The 19013-nt window shown below is 38.5% G+C and overlaps 1 protein-coding gene across 1 annotated transcript in view; it reads right to left on the minus strand.

Annotated features, from left to right (window-relative positions):
* The window catches only part of LOC143268653 (UDP-glucuronosyltransferase 3A2-like), a 39953-nt gene that overhangs the window by 18262 nt on the left and 2678 nt on the right, over nucleotides 1–19013 (minus strand). Inside the window, exons 2-3 of the mRNA XM_076551787.1 lie at nucleotides 12273–12371; nucleotides 1972–2086 (exon numbers count right to left, since the gene is read on the minus strand). Of these exons, the coding sequence (XP_076407902.1) occupies nucleotides 1972–2086; nucleotides 12273–12371 (214 nt within the window). The remainder of the gene's footprint in view (nucleotides 1–1971; nucleotides 2087–12272; nucleotides 12372–19013) is intronic.

The raw sequence follows: 19013 nt of genomic DNA on the forward strand, positions 1-19013 counted from the left end.
TCTGTGAGTTCAAGACCACATTGGAAAGAGCCAAGCATGGTGACACACACCTTTAATCCCAGAAAGCCAGCCTTTAATCCCAGGGAGTGGTGGTAGAAAGCAAAAAGATATATAAGGCGGGAGAACCAGAAACTAGAGGCATTTGGCTGGTTAAGATTTTGGCTGGTTAAGCATTCAGGCTTTTGAGCAGTAATTCAGCTGAGACCCATTCTGGATGAGGACTAAGAGGCTTCCAGTCTGAGGAAACAGGACCAGCTGAGGAAATGGCAAGATGAGATAGCTGTGGCCTGTTCTGTCTCTCTGATCTACTAGCATTGACCCCAATAACTGGCCTCAGGTTTGATTTTATTAATAAGAACTTTGAAGATTCCTGCTACACAAAGGGGTCCCACAGAAATTCCCCAGACAACCCATGCAATTGCCAAAACTATAGGTTGCTGTCCACAAACTGACAACAAGGCTCTCTTGCTGAAGACAACACCTACACAGACCATTGAACATGGAGAAAGTGAGCTGTTGCCTATATAAAGTAAGGTTCTAGCATCTTTGGTACAGAAACATACTGTACACAGTACCAAAATAGAAATATAAACACCAAGCAAGTCACAAAACCAGTGATCTACAATGTTGTCCTGCTTGCAAGATATGCTAGGCCAATGGAGGCACAAAGCTTGTAGGAGTAACCAGCCACTAACTGATCTGACTTTAAATCCACTCTGTGAGATGAAACATACCAAACACTGCATGGGTAATCAAGAACCTGAGACTAAATAGCCCAGGGACCTAGGGTAAAACCAAATAATATCAGTCTATAAAAACAAGACAAGAAATGAAGCAATGAAATTACTTCCAAAGGCATTTTGCAATACTCCTAGATAAAGGCCTTGTACAGTCATAATCCCAGGAGCTTCCTGCTGTAGTAGATTGGAACAAATATAGAAAGCCATAGCCATATTTTATGCAAAGTGTGAAAGATCTTGGAACACTCAACACCAATTGGCATGTTTCCATCAATTCTCCCCCTTTGGGGGTTAGGGATCCCAGAGAAATAGCAGGCCGTGAAGGAGTCAGAGGGTTTAGGCCACATGAAGAAAACAAGAACCTCTAAATCAACATGAGAAAAGCAAATATAACTCAGAGAGACTGAGGCAGCTCTCTCTCTCTCTCTCTCTCTCTCTCTCTCTCTCTCTCTCTCACACACACACACACACACACACACACACACACACACATACACACACACTCACACACACATCCATTTTAGTGATGTTATGGGTTTTATGATTATGTACAAGAGCAGGTCTCTGATTCTTGTGCCTTCTCTTGCACCCTTTTCCTTTTCTTTGTTTTTCTTGTGCAACTCTGATGTGATATTTTGCTTTATGTTATTATATTTTATTATCTTTTAGAAGATTGTTTGGCTTCTAATAATGACAGAGTGACAGAAATAGAGTGGATCCGTGTGGGAGCACAGGTGGGGAGCTATTAGGAGGATAGAATGAAGGGAAACTGCAATCAGGATATATCATGTTTGGAATAAAAAGGGGGAAAGGAAAGCTTTTAAATTAGTTTAACAGGAAATGACCAAGGCAAGCACAGCCATGTAAAGTGACTTCCTCCATTAAGGGACTTATGTAAGAAGGTAACAAGGTACATGAAAGAAGGAGGCTCCTCTTGCCTTGAATAGAGAAGTTGAAGTGACTGCACCAGATTAATTGAGACTACATGTACAGATGACAAGTAAAAACAAGGCCTAGAAGGCACATCTTCCACTTTGTAGAGACTATCCCATCATTTATTGAGCTGTCAGTCATCCACAGTGCACAACTCAAACACAATCCATCCCCACATCCACCAGTGCTCCCAGTCATCATTTCTCTTAAATTCACTCAAAGCATCATGTGACCATCATCTCCCCATTTGTAATACTTGATTAGCAATAAGTTGGTTCCAAGAATTGAAACAAATTACCTGTAATGAACTAATTCCTCTGCAAGGAGTTGTCTTCTATTATCAATTTCCTTTTGCTTATCTTCAGGTAGATGCCAGTTTATAACTTGGTATGATATTTTCTCCTCTTTAAAATCTTAGAAAACATGGATTGAGTAAAATTTAGATTTATCATAATATACCACACATTATTATGGGGATAAAAATAATTTTATTTTATTTCTTTGCAAAAATTTGATTTTTCTTCTTCAGTGGTTTCATTATTTTGATCCATTCAATTCTGTAATCTGGGAATATTTATTTGTAGTATAAATCCTAATTGATCATAAAAAAAAATCCTGGAGCCAGATACTAGAGTAAATTGTAAAAGATAAGAAAGACAAAGGAGCAAGCCACAGCCATCTCTTACCTTGCCAACTCCTCAGTCTGAAAGGGGCAAGCTCCTTTCTTCTCCTCCCTTATATTCCTCTCTCCACCCAGCCATATCACTTCCTGTATCCACCTCCCTAGCACTGTGATTTAAGGCATGTGCCTCCCAAGTACTAGGATCAAAGACATGAGATGCCAAGGGCTACAATTAAAGGTGTGTGCCACCACTGCCTGCCTATGGTTAACTAGTGACTAGCCCAACACTTTGATCTCCAGGCAAGCTTTCTTTGTTAGAGCACAAAAAAGACACCACATTTATTGAGACTTTACAATAATACAAGAACATTTATACAGTCTACAGTAATGTAAAATTCTAGCAACAGCTTTCATTTAAAGACACAGCTATTATTTTTCATTTTATGTGTGAGAAAGTATAAAGGAAAACAGTATAAAATTATTCATTAACTGTCACTATAATGAGTTAGAGTTTATAGTTAACTACAAGTCAGTTTGACTGCAGAGTCCCTGCTTTTCATAGAAAAATTAAAATGAAATATGCCAAGTGTTGATTTGCTTGTTTGCCTTTTTGTTGCTGTTCATTTCATGTTTGGAGTTTGTTTGTTTGATTGTTCGTTTCTTTGATTTGTGGCAGGGTTATGTTTAGTAGCCCACATTGCCTTTCAACTCACAAACCTGTTTCTTGAGGCTGCAAAGCACTTGGAGTATATACAGCGCCAGGACAAAGTGGTGTGAATCTGGAGAGCTCTCTCTCCAGGTCCCCAGCCAAGCCCCGGCAGTCTGACAGTACACTTATAAAATAAACACACAGACGCTTATATTACTTATAAACTATGTGGCCATGGCAGGCTTCTTGTTATCTATTTCTTTTATCTTAAATTAACCCATTTCTATTAATCTATAAGTTGCCATGGGGCTCGTGGCTTACCGATACCTTACATCTTGTTTGTCATGGCAGTGGCTGGCAGGTCTCTCTGCCTAAGCCTTTCACTTCCCAGAATTTTCTTTCTTGTTTGTCCTGCCTATGATTTCTGCCTGGCTACTGGCCAATCACCATTTTATTTGTACAGAGCAATATCCACAGCAGTGGTGTTTCCATGTTTGTCTGTGGTTTGTTTGATCAAATTCAAGGGTTCTGACTTTAGTTTAAATGCTTATTCAAAAAGAAAAGGAAGGGAGAGAGAGAGATAGAGAGAGAGAGAGAGAGAGAGAGAGAGAGAGAGAGAGAGAGAGAGAGAGAAAGAAAGAAAGAAAGAAAGAAAGAAAGAAAGAAAGAAAGAAAGAAAGAAAGAAAGAAAGAAAGAAAGAAAGAAAGAAAGAAATCAGGAAAGAAAAAAAGGCTGCCATGCCTTCACTGGCCACTCTAGCACTTCTCATTTCTCACGTGTTAATTAACAGTCTGTTTGCAATTTTGAAGTTTAACTCCTGACAATTTCGACCTATATCTCTCATTTACAGAAAAAAAAAATCCTCAAACCATTGATTCTTGCTATTTATGAGAATTTAAATCAAGACAATTAGGTAAAAAACAGAATCCTCACATGAGATTCACTGGAGAGTTTCAATTATTATTTGAAGACAGACTATAGGATTGGGACTTCCTTTTCATTGTCCCTGAATCATGTGTCTCAGCCCAAATTTATTTTAGAATCTGAGATTCAGTCACGATTGTAGATTGCAGCACACACTATGAATGTGTCTCCAAGTGGAAAGGCTCTTACCTTTGTGTCTGCAAGGCAGTAGTGCTCATAGTAAATAGTTAGGATCGCTACCCTGTATGACATAATATCCAGCTGAATAGATCCAACTGAATGTTTATACCCACACAACACAAATAACAATGACACAGGATCCCGGAAAATGCCCTTTATATCCCTACCAATTCCATATCTATAGCTAAAAAAAATGCTATTAATGATGTTACATGGAAAAGCACCCACAGAATCGTTACAATACAATCAACGGTTCACTTCGAGCTTGATTTTAGCCTTAGACCTTTCAAAATTGTCATTCTCTTTGACAATTCTGGTTAGGTCTCTCTGGAGGAAGTTGTAAATATGAGAAGCTTAGAATGACACCCACCATCACTGAGGGAAGTCAAGGAACAATCAAAAGAAGGAATTGGGTGTGAGTCAAGGGTTATAAAAGAACATACATAATAATTTTAGAGAAAATTACAAAGGACTTTCCTTACATTTTGTATCTCAAAATTAGCATTAAAATCAGAGGAACTGTACCAGTAGAAACATTATTATTGACATTAAGGCATATCAAAACAAAGGTTACAAAGACCCTTGGATACTTTCCTCAGGTGACTCTTCTTAACCCCCAGAGTATAAATTGCCTGATGCTCTGAATAAAACTAGCTATTGCATGAGACTAGTCTACCTAATTTATTGACTTCATTATATTAGGCCCTACTGCCTCTAGAGTGGTAAACAAATCAGCAGTGAGTATGTATTGACATGCTTCTGCAAAGTGCATGCATATTTATTCACACACACACACACACAAAAAAAACACAAATGTGTTCTTTTGACATGGACTATGCTGTGCCCTTATATTATGATGCCAGCATTTGAAGTAATATTCTTTCAGGCATCTTTTCTTTATAGATCAAAAAACATTGCAAACTGCATTTTTAAATAGAGATAGGGTGTGATTATATTTTATTTGTATGATAATAAAATTTGCTGTAGATCAGAGGTCATAGCCCACCATAAACAGAAGTCAGGCGGTGGTAGCACATGCCCTTAATCTGAACACACAGAGACTCTGCCTGCCATCCTGTGGGCTTCAGCTACCCTATGGCAAGATCATGGTATGCAGGCTTGATCTGCAGCATGGCTGTGGATTCCTGCCATAGTACACAGAGGTGTCTCCAAGCCACACAATGTACTATGTGGTGGATTTAGCATTTGCTAGTTCAGACCAATAAATAAATAAATAAATAAATAAATAAATAAATAAATAAATAAATAAATAAATAAAAGTTTTCTGGGCTACACACTGCTTTATTGGAGGCATAGACCCACTGCTTCTGATAGTTGGTGGTACACATAGCCTCCAGACCCAGAGATGGTGATAAATGTACCACCATACCATCACCATGTTGGAAAACTGAGGTGGGCAGAGCCAGCAGCCAAAGCTGCCATTTCAGTCCTAGTAATGCTGCAGTTTAAAGCAATAAATTCACAATAATTCAGATCTAACAATACTTTAAATGGTTTACAGTGTGTGTAAAAATGTACATGTAGGCTTGGAAGAAGGAAGAATATGTATATAGACAGTTATATAATGAAATAGTTTTAAAAAATAAACTCTTTAAAGAGACAGTAACGATCGTATAAAAATAAGCCATGTAGAGATGGATATTACACAAAGAATCTGGGTTATATTGTCTTTGATATTTTTAACTGCAGGAAGACATTTGATTGTAAAGGCTGCTGAATTAAACTTGAAAAAAAGGTATCTTGACTTCAAAATTTGGATTTAAGGATATGTTGCTTTGGAAAGGACGGTCTGCTTTTGTTTCCACAGGAAGCAAGAGGCTATGGATTTGTTCTAGATTAAGATACATCAGGTTTGACCAGACAAGACCCCCTGAAAGTTCTCCAATGACACCATAGCCCAGATGATCCAACATCCAGGCAACTGCTCAGAGAATACAGCATCACAGACTATGCCAGTCAGAACTTGACCATAATTCTTAAGTTTCTCAAGATCCCCATAAGAATACAGTGCCCTTTATTAGCAAGAAGTAGCCTAGAAAACTATGCCCGCATTCCTAGAAAATGGATTATGGATATTTGTGTTTGTTTAGGTTATTAGTTACAAATTGTTATTGGTCATAGTCAATACCTTTCTAAGGTAAAAAGGGGGATATGATATGATGAAAGGACAGATGATTGAATCTACTTTTAAAGAGCAACTGGTTTAAAAAATGTTTTACATTGCTATGGATTTTAGTTTATTGATACAAATTTAAAGGTATTACATTTACATAACTCATTTAAATCATAATGGATAGTTAAGAAATACAGATCAATAATTGGTCTTCTGTGATAGTCAAACTTATAGTCATGTCAAGTTTTCTAGGTATACATAGATATAATTCAGTTAGGTAGGTAATCTTCAAACACTTCAAAAACCTACAAAATATGGCATTTAAAATGTTTTAAGCCGGGCGGTGGTGGCGCACGCCTTTAATCCCAGCACTCGGGAGGCAGAGGCAGGCGGATCTCTGTGAGTTCGAGGCCAGCCTGGGCTACCAAGTGAGTCCCAGGAAAGGCGCAAAGCTACACAGAGAAACCCTGTCTCGAAAAACCAAAAAAAAAAAAATGTTTTAAAAATTTAGAATTTCTGGACAATGAGACACGTCTGCTCCTGGCAGCACCAATTTACTTCAGAGAGGAAGATGGGCATTTAAGGCACTCTATATGGAGTTATCTTCTTCTTGGTAAAAATAGCCATTTGGGGAGGAAACTGTTCTTGCCTGGACTGCTTGACAAAATGCTGTATCGACTGGACATGTAGGACCCATAGAAAGGTGACCACTGAAATTTGCAAGGCAAGATGGTACTTCAGGTTCCTGCTTCACAGAAGAAACTGATAGACATTGTACAAGACTCATGAAAAAGTGACTGAGAGACTAAGCCTATAGGCTCAAGATGGATGCCCCAACATTACAGAGGAACTTTGGATGACTGTCCAGGCAGCCAGCTGTCTCTGTCATTCTAGATTTTTGAAAGTTGCTTACAATGCTCTTCCTGTTTACTTAGGTAATATTATATCCTTCTGAGGTCATTTATGTAGTTGAAAACTAGATAGTTATAGTTATGGTTTTCCTTGGTTATGATAAAAGATAAATTAGATATGATATTTTAGACTCACAAATATAGGATAGATAAAATATGTTCTTTAATTTTACAAAATACAAATAGACTAGATATTGTAACTATAATTTTTGCTTGATATATGTAATTATACTAGGTTAAAGTTAAAACCATGCTTTTGTTTAGAAAGAAAAGGAGAAGTGATAGGGGACTGTCTTTTTGTATGCTGTGAAAACATGTTACTCTGATTGGTTGATAAATAAAGCTGTTTGGCCAATGTTGAGGCAGAATAGGGTTAGGTGAGACATTCTAACTAGAGAGGAGGAAGGAGAAAGGCAGAACAGAGGAGAGGCTGCCAGTCGCCACCAGGAGAAGCAAAATGTAAAGATACCAGTAAGCCATGAGCCATGTGGCAAATATAGATTTATAGAAATGGGTTAATTTAAGATGTAAGATCTAGCTAGTGAGAAGCCTGAGCCATAATGCAGTTACACATTATATTCTCTGTGTGTTCATTTGGATCTGAGTAGCTACAGGACTGCGAGAACTCAGAAGACGGGTGGACATGAGAGAACAAAGTGCTATGTGAGAGGGAGAAAGTCTTTCAGGTCAATCCTAACATTCCAATCCTCCTCAGTTCAGCAGTGATTAAGAAATAGTCAAGTAGAATGCTATACAGAGGGCACACATGTTCCCTCTCTATGCCATTGTCCTTGATTCAACTGTTGATTTATAGAAGGGTTTCAATTGTCTCAAAACAAATAACAGTGTGATTCTGACTCCTGTGAGAATGATCTCTCTCTCTCTCTCTCTCTCTCTCTCTCTCTCTCTCTCTCTCTCTCTCTCAGTCTCTCTGTCTCTCTGTCTCTCTCTGTCTCTGTCTCTGTCTCTCTCTCTGCCTGTGTATATGAGAGAGAGATTCGAGGTGTGTGTGTGTGTGTGTGTGTGTGTGTGTGTGTGTGTGTGTATGTGTGTGCGTGCGCGCGTGCGTGCGTGCGCGCGTGCGTGCGTGCGCGCGTACGAGCGTGCGTGCGTACGTGCGTGCTTGTCTGTTTATCTGTCTGACTGACTGTTCGTAACCTTGACAATTCTGGTATTTAAGGATAAATGTGTGTTTTAAGATGTAGAACCAACAGTACTGAATCAACTTCACCTTACATAGTGAATGAAAGTTTCATACATTTCATTCCTATAGACTAAAGTCAATAAGCTGATAGAGAAAGAAAGGCCTATGTTCTAATCTGAAACTAAATTCTAAGTTAGGGATATCATCATATCTGCTCTATCTGCTTTTTTAACTAACTACCATGACAAAGAAGAACCAGCCTACTAGAAGGGATGAAGGTTGGCTGGTCAGGCAGAACATGTATACAAACAGGTCCTGGCCTGAATATTTGTAGCAAATCACTGAGGATCTCTGCTGTTATTGGACTGGTCCCCCCAAAACAAAAGCAACATTTAGCTTGAGATATATACCTAGTGAAAAGTGGGGTAGACAGGTATTTATATGTGGCTCAGTTGTTACAGTGCCTGCCTAGTGTACACAAAGTTCTACATTTGTTCTCAAGAACCATACATAAAATTTAAGGCAGACATTTATTATCCCAGAACTGAGAAAGTAGAGGAAGTTTGACCAGAAAATCAAGGTATCATTTACTACAAAGCAATATTGAAGCCAGCCTGGTATACATGAAAACCTTTCTCTAGATGATAAACAGAAAGATAGGTATGTAGGTAGACAGATAGACACATACATACATGGATACATACATACATACATACATACATACATACATACATATGCTGTGGGATGTCTGTCTGTATGCTGTGAATATGTGTTGCTCTCATTGGTTGATAAATAAAGCTGTTTTGGCCAATGGCCAGGCAGAATAATGTTAAGTGATACAATTGTACTTAAGAAGGGGATGAAGAAGGGCAGCGTCACGGCAGATACAAGCCAGCTGCCAAGGAAGCAGGATGTGTAGAAAATGAGACAACAAGCCACGAACCACATGGCAAAGCATAGATAAGAAATATGGATTAATTTAAATGTAAGCACTAGGTAGTAATAAGCCTGAGCCTTCCACCAAGGATTTATGTTTAATAAAATCTCTAAATGAATATTCAGGAATTGGCAGGCAGGAGAGAACCATCTGGTTACATAGATTTCTTTATGGTGAGTGCTAATGTGGTCAAAAGATTGACACATTATGAACAAGGCCTTGGGGAACTGTGAAAGAAGCTCCATTGAAAAGAGGAGAGGGCCTTTTACCTCAAGTGTATTTTTTTCCTGGGATTGTTATTGGACATGATTTCATACTTCCTGCAACAAACACTTAAATTCAATTTATAAGACATGTTTTTTTTTTGTTGCATGTCAGAACATAGCTATAGAATGCAATCTGGTAAAAGGATATTCCTAGGGCTCTCCTCAGGGTATGCTGAATCTGGATATGGCCTTCTGGCACTCCTTTGTGCTTTCCCTGATAAAATCTATAGTACATGTTAAAACTGACCTGTCCTGAGTAAATTCTGGGAAAGGGTTGCTCTGTTAATATTTAATATGTAATTACTGGTGTGTATTTCCTTGTTTTACCTGATCGTGTATTTCTGAACCCCAACAACCTTCCTTGAATCATTGTTTTGATCGTTCCAGTTGTGTATAAAGTACATTGAAACTGAAGTAATATTTTTCTGTAACATTATTGACAGTAGTGTAACTCATTCCTTAAGTTCTTCAAATCCCAATTCTTGAAAATAGATCTGCATAGGTCAACGAAGGTTGACAGTAAGTGTAAGGAAGCGAGTTATAAAACGAAAGAACTGTAAGGTCAAACCATTAACCCTTCTATCCTGGCACTATCAAATACCTGAAAATCATGTGAACCCTAGATACTTTATTTCTTCAAGTTGTCTGTCAGTTTTTCAGGTTGAATAACCACAGAATAAAAGTAATTCAGACAAATAATTAATGTTTACATGTTTTAATACATAGTTTCAGTTGAAGGTTGGATAAAAATGCTCTAGTAAGCCGGGCGTTGGTGGCGCACGCCTTTAATCCCAGCACTCGGGAGGCAGAGCCAGGCAGATCTCTGTGAGTTCGAGGCCAGCCTGGACTACCAAGTGAGTTCCAGGAAAAGGCGCAAAGCTACACAGAGAAACCCTGTCTCGAAAAACCCAAAAAAAAAAAAAAAAAAAAAGCTCTAGTAATGTTGTTTCTCTATTCACTAATCCACTTAACCTCTACTAGGAAATAAAAAGAAAGTCTAACCCATTATCACATCTGAAATGTCCAATGTTTATGGAAGTAGAAAGGACCTCTGAGTTGGGAGTGGTGACTCATGCCTATGAACCCTGACTTTGAGAAGCTAGGATAAGAGCATTCCCTGAGTTTGAGACCAACCATGGGTATATGAATATGTTCCATGAAAGCCTGGGCCTGTGTCAGAAAAACTAATAAAAAGAAAAGAAAGAAGAGAACAAAGGAAGGGGGCAAATAGCAGTGCATAGTGCCAGGGAGAGAGAAGAAAAAGAAAATAAAAGACAAAAGAAAATTTAGGTCAACAGCACTTTCATCTAAGAATTAAAGACAATTGGTCAACAGACATGCAGGATTTCTTTGCAGACCTTTAGTGCATAGCTTGTTAAAAGATCACAGAGTCTATAGGCCTGAGCAATGTATCAAAGGTTATGAGACTAGGCAAAAGAGGATAAGCATGAATTGCAGTTATGAAACCAGAATATTAAGGCAAATTAAATGTATAAAAATAGATCCAATAAACAAAGAATTGAAGTTTTCTGGGTTTCTGTGACCAAATCGATCAGCAGAGACTGGTGGGTTTTGGTTTACTTAAGAGAATCTTCAAAGCTTTGCAGAATGATATCAGTCTTTGATTTGCTTCTGATTCTCTGTACTCACTAAGCTAAATAAAATCTTCTGATATCATTCTGCAAAGCTTTGTGAGAGCCAGTTATTCTTCAAGAATCTGGGGTTTTCTCAATCACACATCCTAAAACTGAGCATAAATAAAAAGATTGCTAGAAAATATTTCTTAAATTGTAAGGCTTTTAAAAATAGAAACTGATTCATGCAGCACTGAGTGTAACTATCCTTAGATAATTAAAATCCTAAATATGGCAGAATATGTTGGTTCAACAATACATTTAGACATACTTGACATGAAATTACTCAAAATGATCAATAATGATGTGTAGTATTGACTGTGAGTGGCATACAAGTATTGGGATAGTTAATCTCTTTTTAGTGCCATAACAAAATATCTGATATTATTTAATTTATAGTGTTAATATTTTATGAGATGGCTCAGCAGTTTAAAGTGTATACTACTGTTGCAGAGGACCCATGTTCAGTTCCCAAAATCCACATCAGGCAGCTCCCAACTGCCTGCTAACTCCAGGTCAAGGTAATTCAACCACCTGTGTTGGCCCTCTTAGGCACTTGTACTCATATGCAGAAATACACACCATAACATGTAAATATAACGAGGAAAATATATATAAACATAAAAAATTATTTATTTCATAGTTTTAAATATTGACAATCCAGGATTATGTGGAGCTGTTGTGTGGAGCCTTTGCTGGATGCCTTTTCACTGCATCATAACACAGAAGATGATGTGTTTAATGTATAGTGAGCACTTGAGCCACATGACAAAAGAAAGAAAGAGGCCAGAGAAGGGAAGGTTCTTTCTTCCATAAACACCTAACCCACTGAGTAAAAATATCTACCCATGGATGGACAATGTAATTCATTTCCAAGTGTATACCTTCATAAGCCAATCAGCTTTTACTAGGCCTAGTACTTAAGGATCAATAATGCTCAATATCATTGGTTCTGGCCATCACAGTCAGTCTACATCAGGAAGTAAAATACAGAAGTTTATCATATGAGGTCTATAAAACTTATATACCCACACATACACATTCAGACACATAAAAAAACACAAACACACACAAACACCTGTACCATGATTTATATCTAAATAAGATCAAATACAGTACTTATATCAAGCAGTTCTATACAAAAGCCATTATTTTTTATTCAAAGTGACTTGATGTAATAATTGATTTCAAAAGTACCTGGATAGAGAAGCTTTTCATTAAGCAGACTGGTCACATTATGGCCATGGTCTTGAAGAATTTGTGACACACGGTTCATTAACATATAGTGGCTTCCACCTAGAAATAAAACATAAGTTCATTTTTGTGAAAACTAATGAAAAGATTTCTGGTTACTATAAAAAGCTGACACAAAGAAATCCAAAAGTAAGTGTAAAGACGTAGATAGCCTCATAATGCATAAACAGAAATAAGCTCTTCCATGCCCTCAATTACATTTTAGGTAATATCCAGGACATGAACCCAGAGCTCTGACCAATAGCAATCCTCAACCAAGATAGGAAGGTCATGCCTGAAAAGATGGCTCAGCAGTTAAAAGCAGTTGCTGCTCTCATAGAGGACTTGGGTTCAATTCCCAGCACTCACATGGTGACTCACAACCACCTGAAACTTTAGTTCCAGGAGATCTAACACCCTCTTCTGGCCTCCATGGGCATTTCATGCACATGCTACACTTACATACTATATGTGCAGGCAAAGCACTCATAAACACAAGCATAACAATAAATCTTTTTCAAAACTCTAAAGGTTCCCATCTTGATTAATGAGCTACTCTGCTCAAACATTAGACACTCTTCATCCTGTGGTTCATGGATATTTCCCACTGTGTCTTTCCATAACTACATTAATCATTCTGGCTCCTCTTCTGAAATGATCCCTGAGCCTCAGGTGCAGAAGTTGCTTCATTCAGTCATTTGGGTCAATAAATTACCACAAAAACAGAAAATATATGACATTAAGATGGCTGATATTTTTTCAGTGAAAAAATTTCATGGGGACAGATGGCTATTGAGCCCTTATGAAATATCTTTTCTTAGACCCAAGTTTCTACCATTTTGAATAAAGCCATTAAGGGTCATCATGAGATCTCAATAATTCTGGGGTGCTCATGAAGAACATCAGATGCATGAGGAACTGGGGCAACAAATTCTCCAAAAATCCTGGGATCTTCAGGAAATGTACAAGTAGCTATAGAAGGATTTTTATTTGGGCCACCAGCTCACAAATAATGACACAGAAACTTAATATGAATTCTTAAAACTAGGCCTTAGAGCAGGCTTACCCCACTTGCTCTTATAATTTAAATTAGGCCATTTATATTAATCTACATTTTAAATTGTGGCTTTTTATCTTTCTTCCATTCTGTATGTCTGATTTCCCCCCATCTCCTTACCATCTCTTCTGTTCCTCAATTATATCCTTCACTCCCTCTCTGTGTCCATAAGTCCTGCCTATACTTCCTGCCTAACTATTGACAATTCAGCTCCTTATCCAATCACAGCAATATATCTTCACACAGTGTATAAATATCCCACAAGTATCATCAAACAATAGATTCTTTGTGGCTACAATTTCTTTAGAACATTAGAGTCCAGAGCTGAAGCAGAGAAAGATAAATTAAGAAAAGAAGTGGAATTTGTGCAACAAAAGCTGGGAGGTCAAAGTTATCAAAGCACCATGATTGGGGCAGAGCTGGAGAAGTCAGGGAAGTTAAAACTATATGTTGTGTGAACCACTCTTTTCACTTACATTTGTGTTGTCTGTAATAACACAACACAGATGAAAGCCCATTGCACCTTGAGTTTCCTTCTCTTGTTCTCGTTAGACTGAGAAGGAGTGCCCAGAGAAACAGCCATTCTAATGAGTGCTCATGAAAAAGAGTTCATCCTGCAGAAAAACTGAGAATTTCAAACTGCACAAACTGAGCCAGTGAGGCTGGGAAAAAGTGAAGTTTCAAGAGTTGTGTCTTTACCTTCATTACATTAAAAATACTAGCACAAAAGCAGATGGATGAAACAACTTCTGCACCTGAGGCTCAGGGATCATTTCAGAAGAGGGGACAGAATGATTAAGAGTCAGAAGAACATGGAGTTGGCTGTGAGATTTTGTCTCCTAGGAATATCAGAATCTAAACTCATGAAGTCTCACCAGCAAGACATAAGCTAAATAAGAACAACATAAAAATGCTAAAGTTGATGTAGGAAAGCACAGAAGCCTTCAACCCTTCACATATACAACAAAAAGAAACAACAAAAATATAGACACAGGTAAGAAAGGCTGAAAATGGCAGAACGAATCTTACCTAGGAAAGACCACAGTAATTGCTTATCCAATACAAAATGGACATGGTTTTGATATCATAGATCAAACTATGACACTCTAAGACTGTTAACAAAGTTAACCTTGAATCAGGGGGCAGTGTCTATGACTATATGGCCAGAATTAGCCATGGAAAATTTTTAGGACCCAGGATATGATAGAGAACATGGGAAGAAATAGAGAGCATACAAAGATATGTAGGTCCTTTCAGTCTGGGAAATATGGATGGAGAGGGTCAGCTGGTTTCCATTGCAGCTTTCTTGAATTATCAGGGTTTTACCCCAATATCTGACTCCAGAATTGTTATTGATAATAGAACAATTCAGATAAATGCTTCCTGACCTCCCTAAAAACATACATACTAGTGTAGTAGGTAGCTAGATGTACCAGCTTTGACTGGAAAGTACTACCCCCAGTGAGTCTTCTGGTAGCTGTCACACCTACCTATGACCCTACCCTGAGGTGGGGCCAAGACGGGATCCCTTAAGACCCATGATCTGGATGTGCCTACTCTCTTGGTTTCTGGTGATTCTGGATGCTGGATGGTAAACCAATCAGAGCTCTCCAGAGAATACCACTGGACTGCATTTCACCTCTCCCAGATACTGTAACCAATCTCTTTACTTGCTGCACATTACCCCCAAAAAAACCTCCCTTTTATCTACATGGAGTTGCCTTAATATATCCCCCAATATTCTAGTAGCACTATACAGACTGAGCAGGTTATACTTAGTAGTCTATGTGTATATACACATGAATGTGTGCGTGTGACAACAAATGATGAAGAATGAGGGCATGAATTTGAAAGAGAACAGGGAGATATTTTGGGGAGAGTTTGGAGGGAGAAAAGAGAAAAAGAAATGACATTATAATTTCAAAAAATAAATTAATAATTTTGAAAGCAGGTGGAAAATGGAGTCACTATTTTTAACAAGAGTGTGCAGGTCCCCACTGTAATGATTCTCATTAGAAAATATAAAGGAATTCATTTTGGACATAATGTGAGTTTCAGTCCTACAAAAGGCAGCCCAGTCCCTTCACCCTTCTTTTCCTCTAGGAAGAACAGAGCAGAAGGTTCAAGCCCATGTCTATAATCTGTGTTTCACTCCAGCACTGAGGTACTCAGGATCCATCTCTGAAAGTGATCTAAGTGGAACCCACTGTCCTTTGTGAAAGGTTGAATAAAATAATCCCTTTATACTGGCACACCTCCAAACTATTGTATTCTATTATCCTAGACAAACAAAAAGTAAATACCATTTGAGCCAGAGAATACAGAATTTGAAGACCCATCTTTCTTCAAAAAATGTTGAGAAGGTAGATGAAACACAGCAGGGCAAGCAGAGTGAGTACTCCTTGAGATATCAAGTCATCTTTTCAGTTTTACCTTGGAAGAAAATATTCCTAATATTCACACCTTAGAAATTTAGGGAAAGTCTCTGAATGTTCTGCCCCTGGCACTGAGGAAATTGTGGGATTCTAGGGTTTAGGAGTACATCTAAACTTTTGTGCCCAGTTCTGTGTAATGATTGCTTCTACAGCAGCTGAAAGAACACTTCTGTTTTACATAGTTATCATCTGCCAGGTGGAGATAGCTCACACCTTTAATCCCAGCACTCAGGAAGAAGATGCAGGTATATCTCTATGAGTTGGGGGCCAGCCTGGTCTACAGAGCAAGTTACCAGATAGCCAGGGCAACATAGAGAAGATCTCTATCAAAATTAGATAAAAAGAAAAAAAGCACAAAACAAAAAGACCACAAAGGGGGAGGGTTGGAGAGTTTGCTCTGTGTTTAAAGTACTGGATCTTCTTCCAGAGGACCCTGGTTCAATTCCAGGCACCCTCATAGAGGCTCATAGCCACATGTAACTCCAGTTTCAGAAAGCCTGATGCCTTTGTGGAACTCCCACATGGCCTGGGCACATAAGTAGCAAACAGACAGACATGCAGGTATAACATTCTTACAATAAGCATAAGTAAGAATATATTTTTTATCATCATCTTGCTGAGACAGGATAATGATAGATAATGAAGAGATCCAGATACAGCTAACTTACTATTTGTTGCTCAAATTCTAAAGATCATAAAAAAAGGGCCAGATTTTGGGGTAAATGCTGAGAGATCAGAGTGACAAAGGAACAAGCCACAGGTCACCTCACCAACTCCATGAATCCTCTGACTGACTGAATGTCTGAGTCCTCAGGCAAAAGGTCTCCAGCTGAAATGGGCTTAGTTCTTGTCTCCTCGTGCCTTATATACCTTTCTCCACCCAGCCATATTACTTCCTTCCTAGTGCTGACATTAAAGACATGTGATTTCCAAGTACTGGGATTAAAGGCATGTGCCACCACTGGCTGTCTCTGTTTCTCTCCAAGACTGAATCAATCTCATGTAATCCAGGTGGCTTTGAACTCACAGAGATCCAGATGGATCTCTGCCTCCTAAGTGCTAGGATTAAAGGTGTGTGCCACCACTGCCTGGCATCTATGTTTAATCTAGTAGTTTGTTCTATTCTGATCTCCAGGCAAATTTTATTAGGGAACAAAATATATCATTACAACTATTCATTGTTAAATGCATAATGTCAGTAGCTTCGCTATAAAGCAGCACTAGGCACCAACAATGAAATGCTTACAGATGAGCTTTCCCTTATGACTACCACAGCTAAAGGAGGTAGAGTTTCAGATAGATACACAAATTGTAGGCACAAGAGGGTTAGTGACAAAAATATCTTAATTTGCAAAAACTCCTTAGTGATGTTCCAGAGTAAGCTCAGATGTCAGAAGTCAGTAAGAGCAGAATCATAGTCCCTTCAGAATGAATACTCTTCATTATAATTACCAAATAAAAAATCGAAGTAAGCCAGACAGCTTCATTTGCTTTTGTTTAACTTTTAAAAAATGTTTAATTTTCAGTCTCCTAGAACCCTTGCCCCAACTCAGCTCCAGTTGCCAGACAGTATGGAAAATTCCTGCACGAAGCCACCACCACCACCAAAATCCCCCATTGGACCCTGCAATCTACAAGTGCCACGCCTTGCCTCAATATCCATCCACTTGTGACCCCAGTAACTTCCTGAGACATGGAAACCAAACTGCCAGCTCTCATTGGAACAAGAGCTTTCATTGGACCAAGAGTAACCTCCTGACACAGGGAATCCACCAGGCCTCATTGGACCAAGGGTGGCTTTCTGAGACACAGAACCTGCCACCTCTCATTGGACCAAGAGAGGCTTTCTGAGACACAGAATCTGTCTGCTCTGACTGGACCAAGAGCCCTGAGAAGACCAAGAGCAGCCCCATGAGTCACAGAATCAGCTAGCTTGGATTGGGCCAAGAGCAGCTCCCTGAGACACAGAATCTGCCAGCTACAATTAGACCAAGAGCTAAGATTGGACCTAGAGGGGGCCCTTGAGACACAGACACACTAAGCACAGAGTGGACCAATACCAGCTCGCTCAGACACAGGCAGCTCTTGCACCTATTAGTAGAGGAAATGAACAGACGTAAATGCAAAAATACATACAACATAAACAGCAATATGGTATCACCAGAACCTAGCCCTCCTCCAACAGCAAGACCTGAACATCACAATGTAGAAGAAGCAGAAGAAAGCGACCTTCATGAAGATGCTAGAGGCCTACCAAGAAAAAAATGAAGAATTCCCTTGAAGAGATTTAGGAAAAGACAAACAAAAGATTGGAAGAAATCAATAAAGAAATTGAGGAAAAGACAAACAAAAAATGGAAGAAATCAATAAAGAAATTGAGGAAAAGACAAACAAAAATGGAAGAAATCAATAAAGAAATTGAGGAAAAGATAAGCAAAAAATTGGAAGAAATCAATAAATCCCTTAAAGAAAGCCAAGAAAACCATGTAATTAAACATGTGAGGGGAAAAGCTCAAGACCTGAAAAGTGTAATAGAAACAATGAAGAAGACACAAACAAAGGGAACGCTGGAAATAGAAAATCTGAGTAAATGAGCAGGAAACACAGATGTAATCATAATCAACAGAATACAAGAGATGGAAGAGAGCATCTCTGGTGTGGAGGATAAAACAGAGAAAATAGATTGGTCAGTCAAAGAAAACACCAAAGCTAAAATAGTTATAACACAAAACGTCCAGAAAATCTGGGACACCATGAAAAGGTCAAACCTAAGAATAATAGGGATAGAAGAAGGAGAAGAATACCAACTCAAAGGCACAGAAAATATATTCAACAATATCACATAAGAAAACTTTTCTAACTTAAAGAAGGAAATATCAATGAAGATACAAGAAGCCTATAGAACATCAAACAGACTAGACTCCCACAAAAAGTCCCCTTGCTACATAATAATTAAACCATTAAACATACAGAATAAAGAAAGAATATTAAGAGCAGCAAAGGAAAAAGGCCAAGTGACTAATAAAGTCAGACTCATCAGAATAACACCTGACTTCTCAATGGAGACTTTGGAAGCCAAAAGGACTTGGACAGATGTAATGCAGACACTAAGAGATCATGGATGCCAGCCTAAACTTATATACCCAGCAAAACTTTCAATCACCGTAGACGGAGTGAACAAGACATTCCAAGACAAAGCCAGATTAAAACAAT

The sequence above is a fragment of the Peromyscus maniculatus genome, chromosome 15 (genome assembly GCF_049852395.1).
Source record: "Peromyscus maniculatus bairdii isolate BWxNUB_F1_BW_parent chromosome 15, HU_Pman_BW_mat_3.1, whole genome shotgun sequence".
In the NCBI taxonomy this organism is placed as follows: domain Eukaryota; kingdom Metazoa; phylum Chordata; class Mammalia; order Rodentia; family Cricetidae; genus Peromyscus; species Peromyscus maniculatus.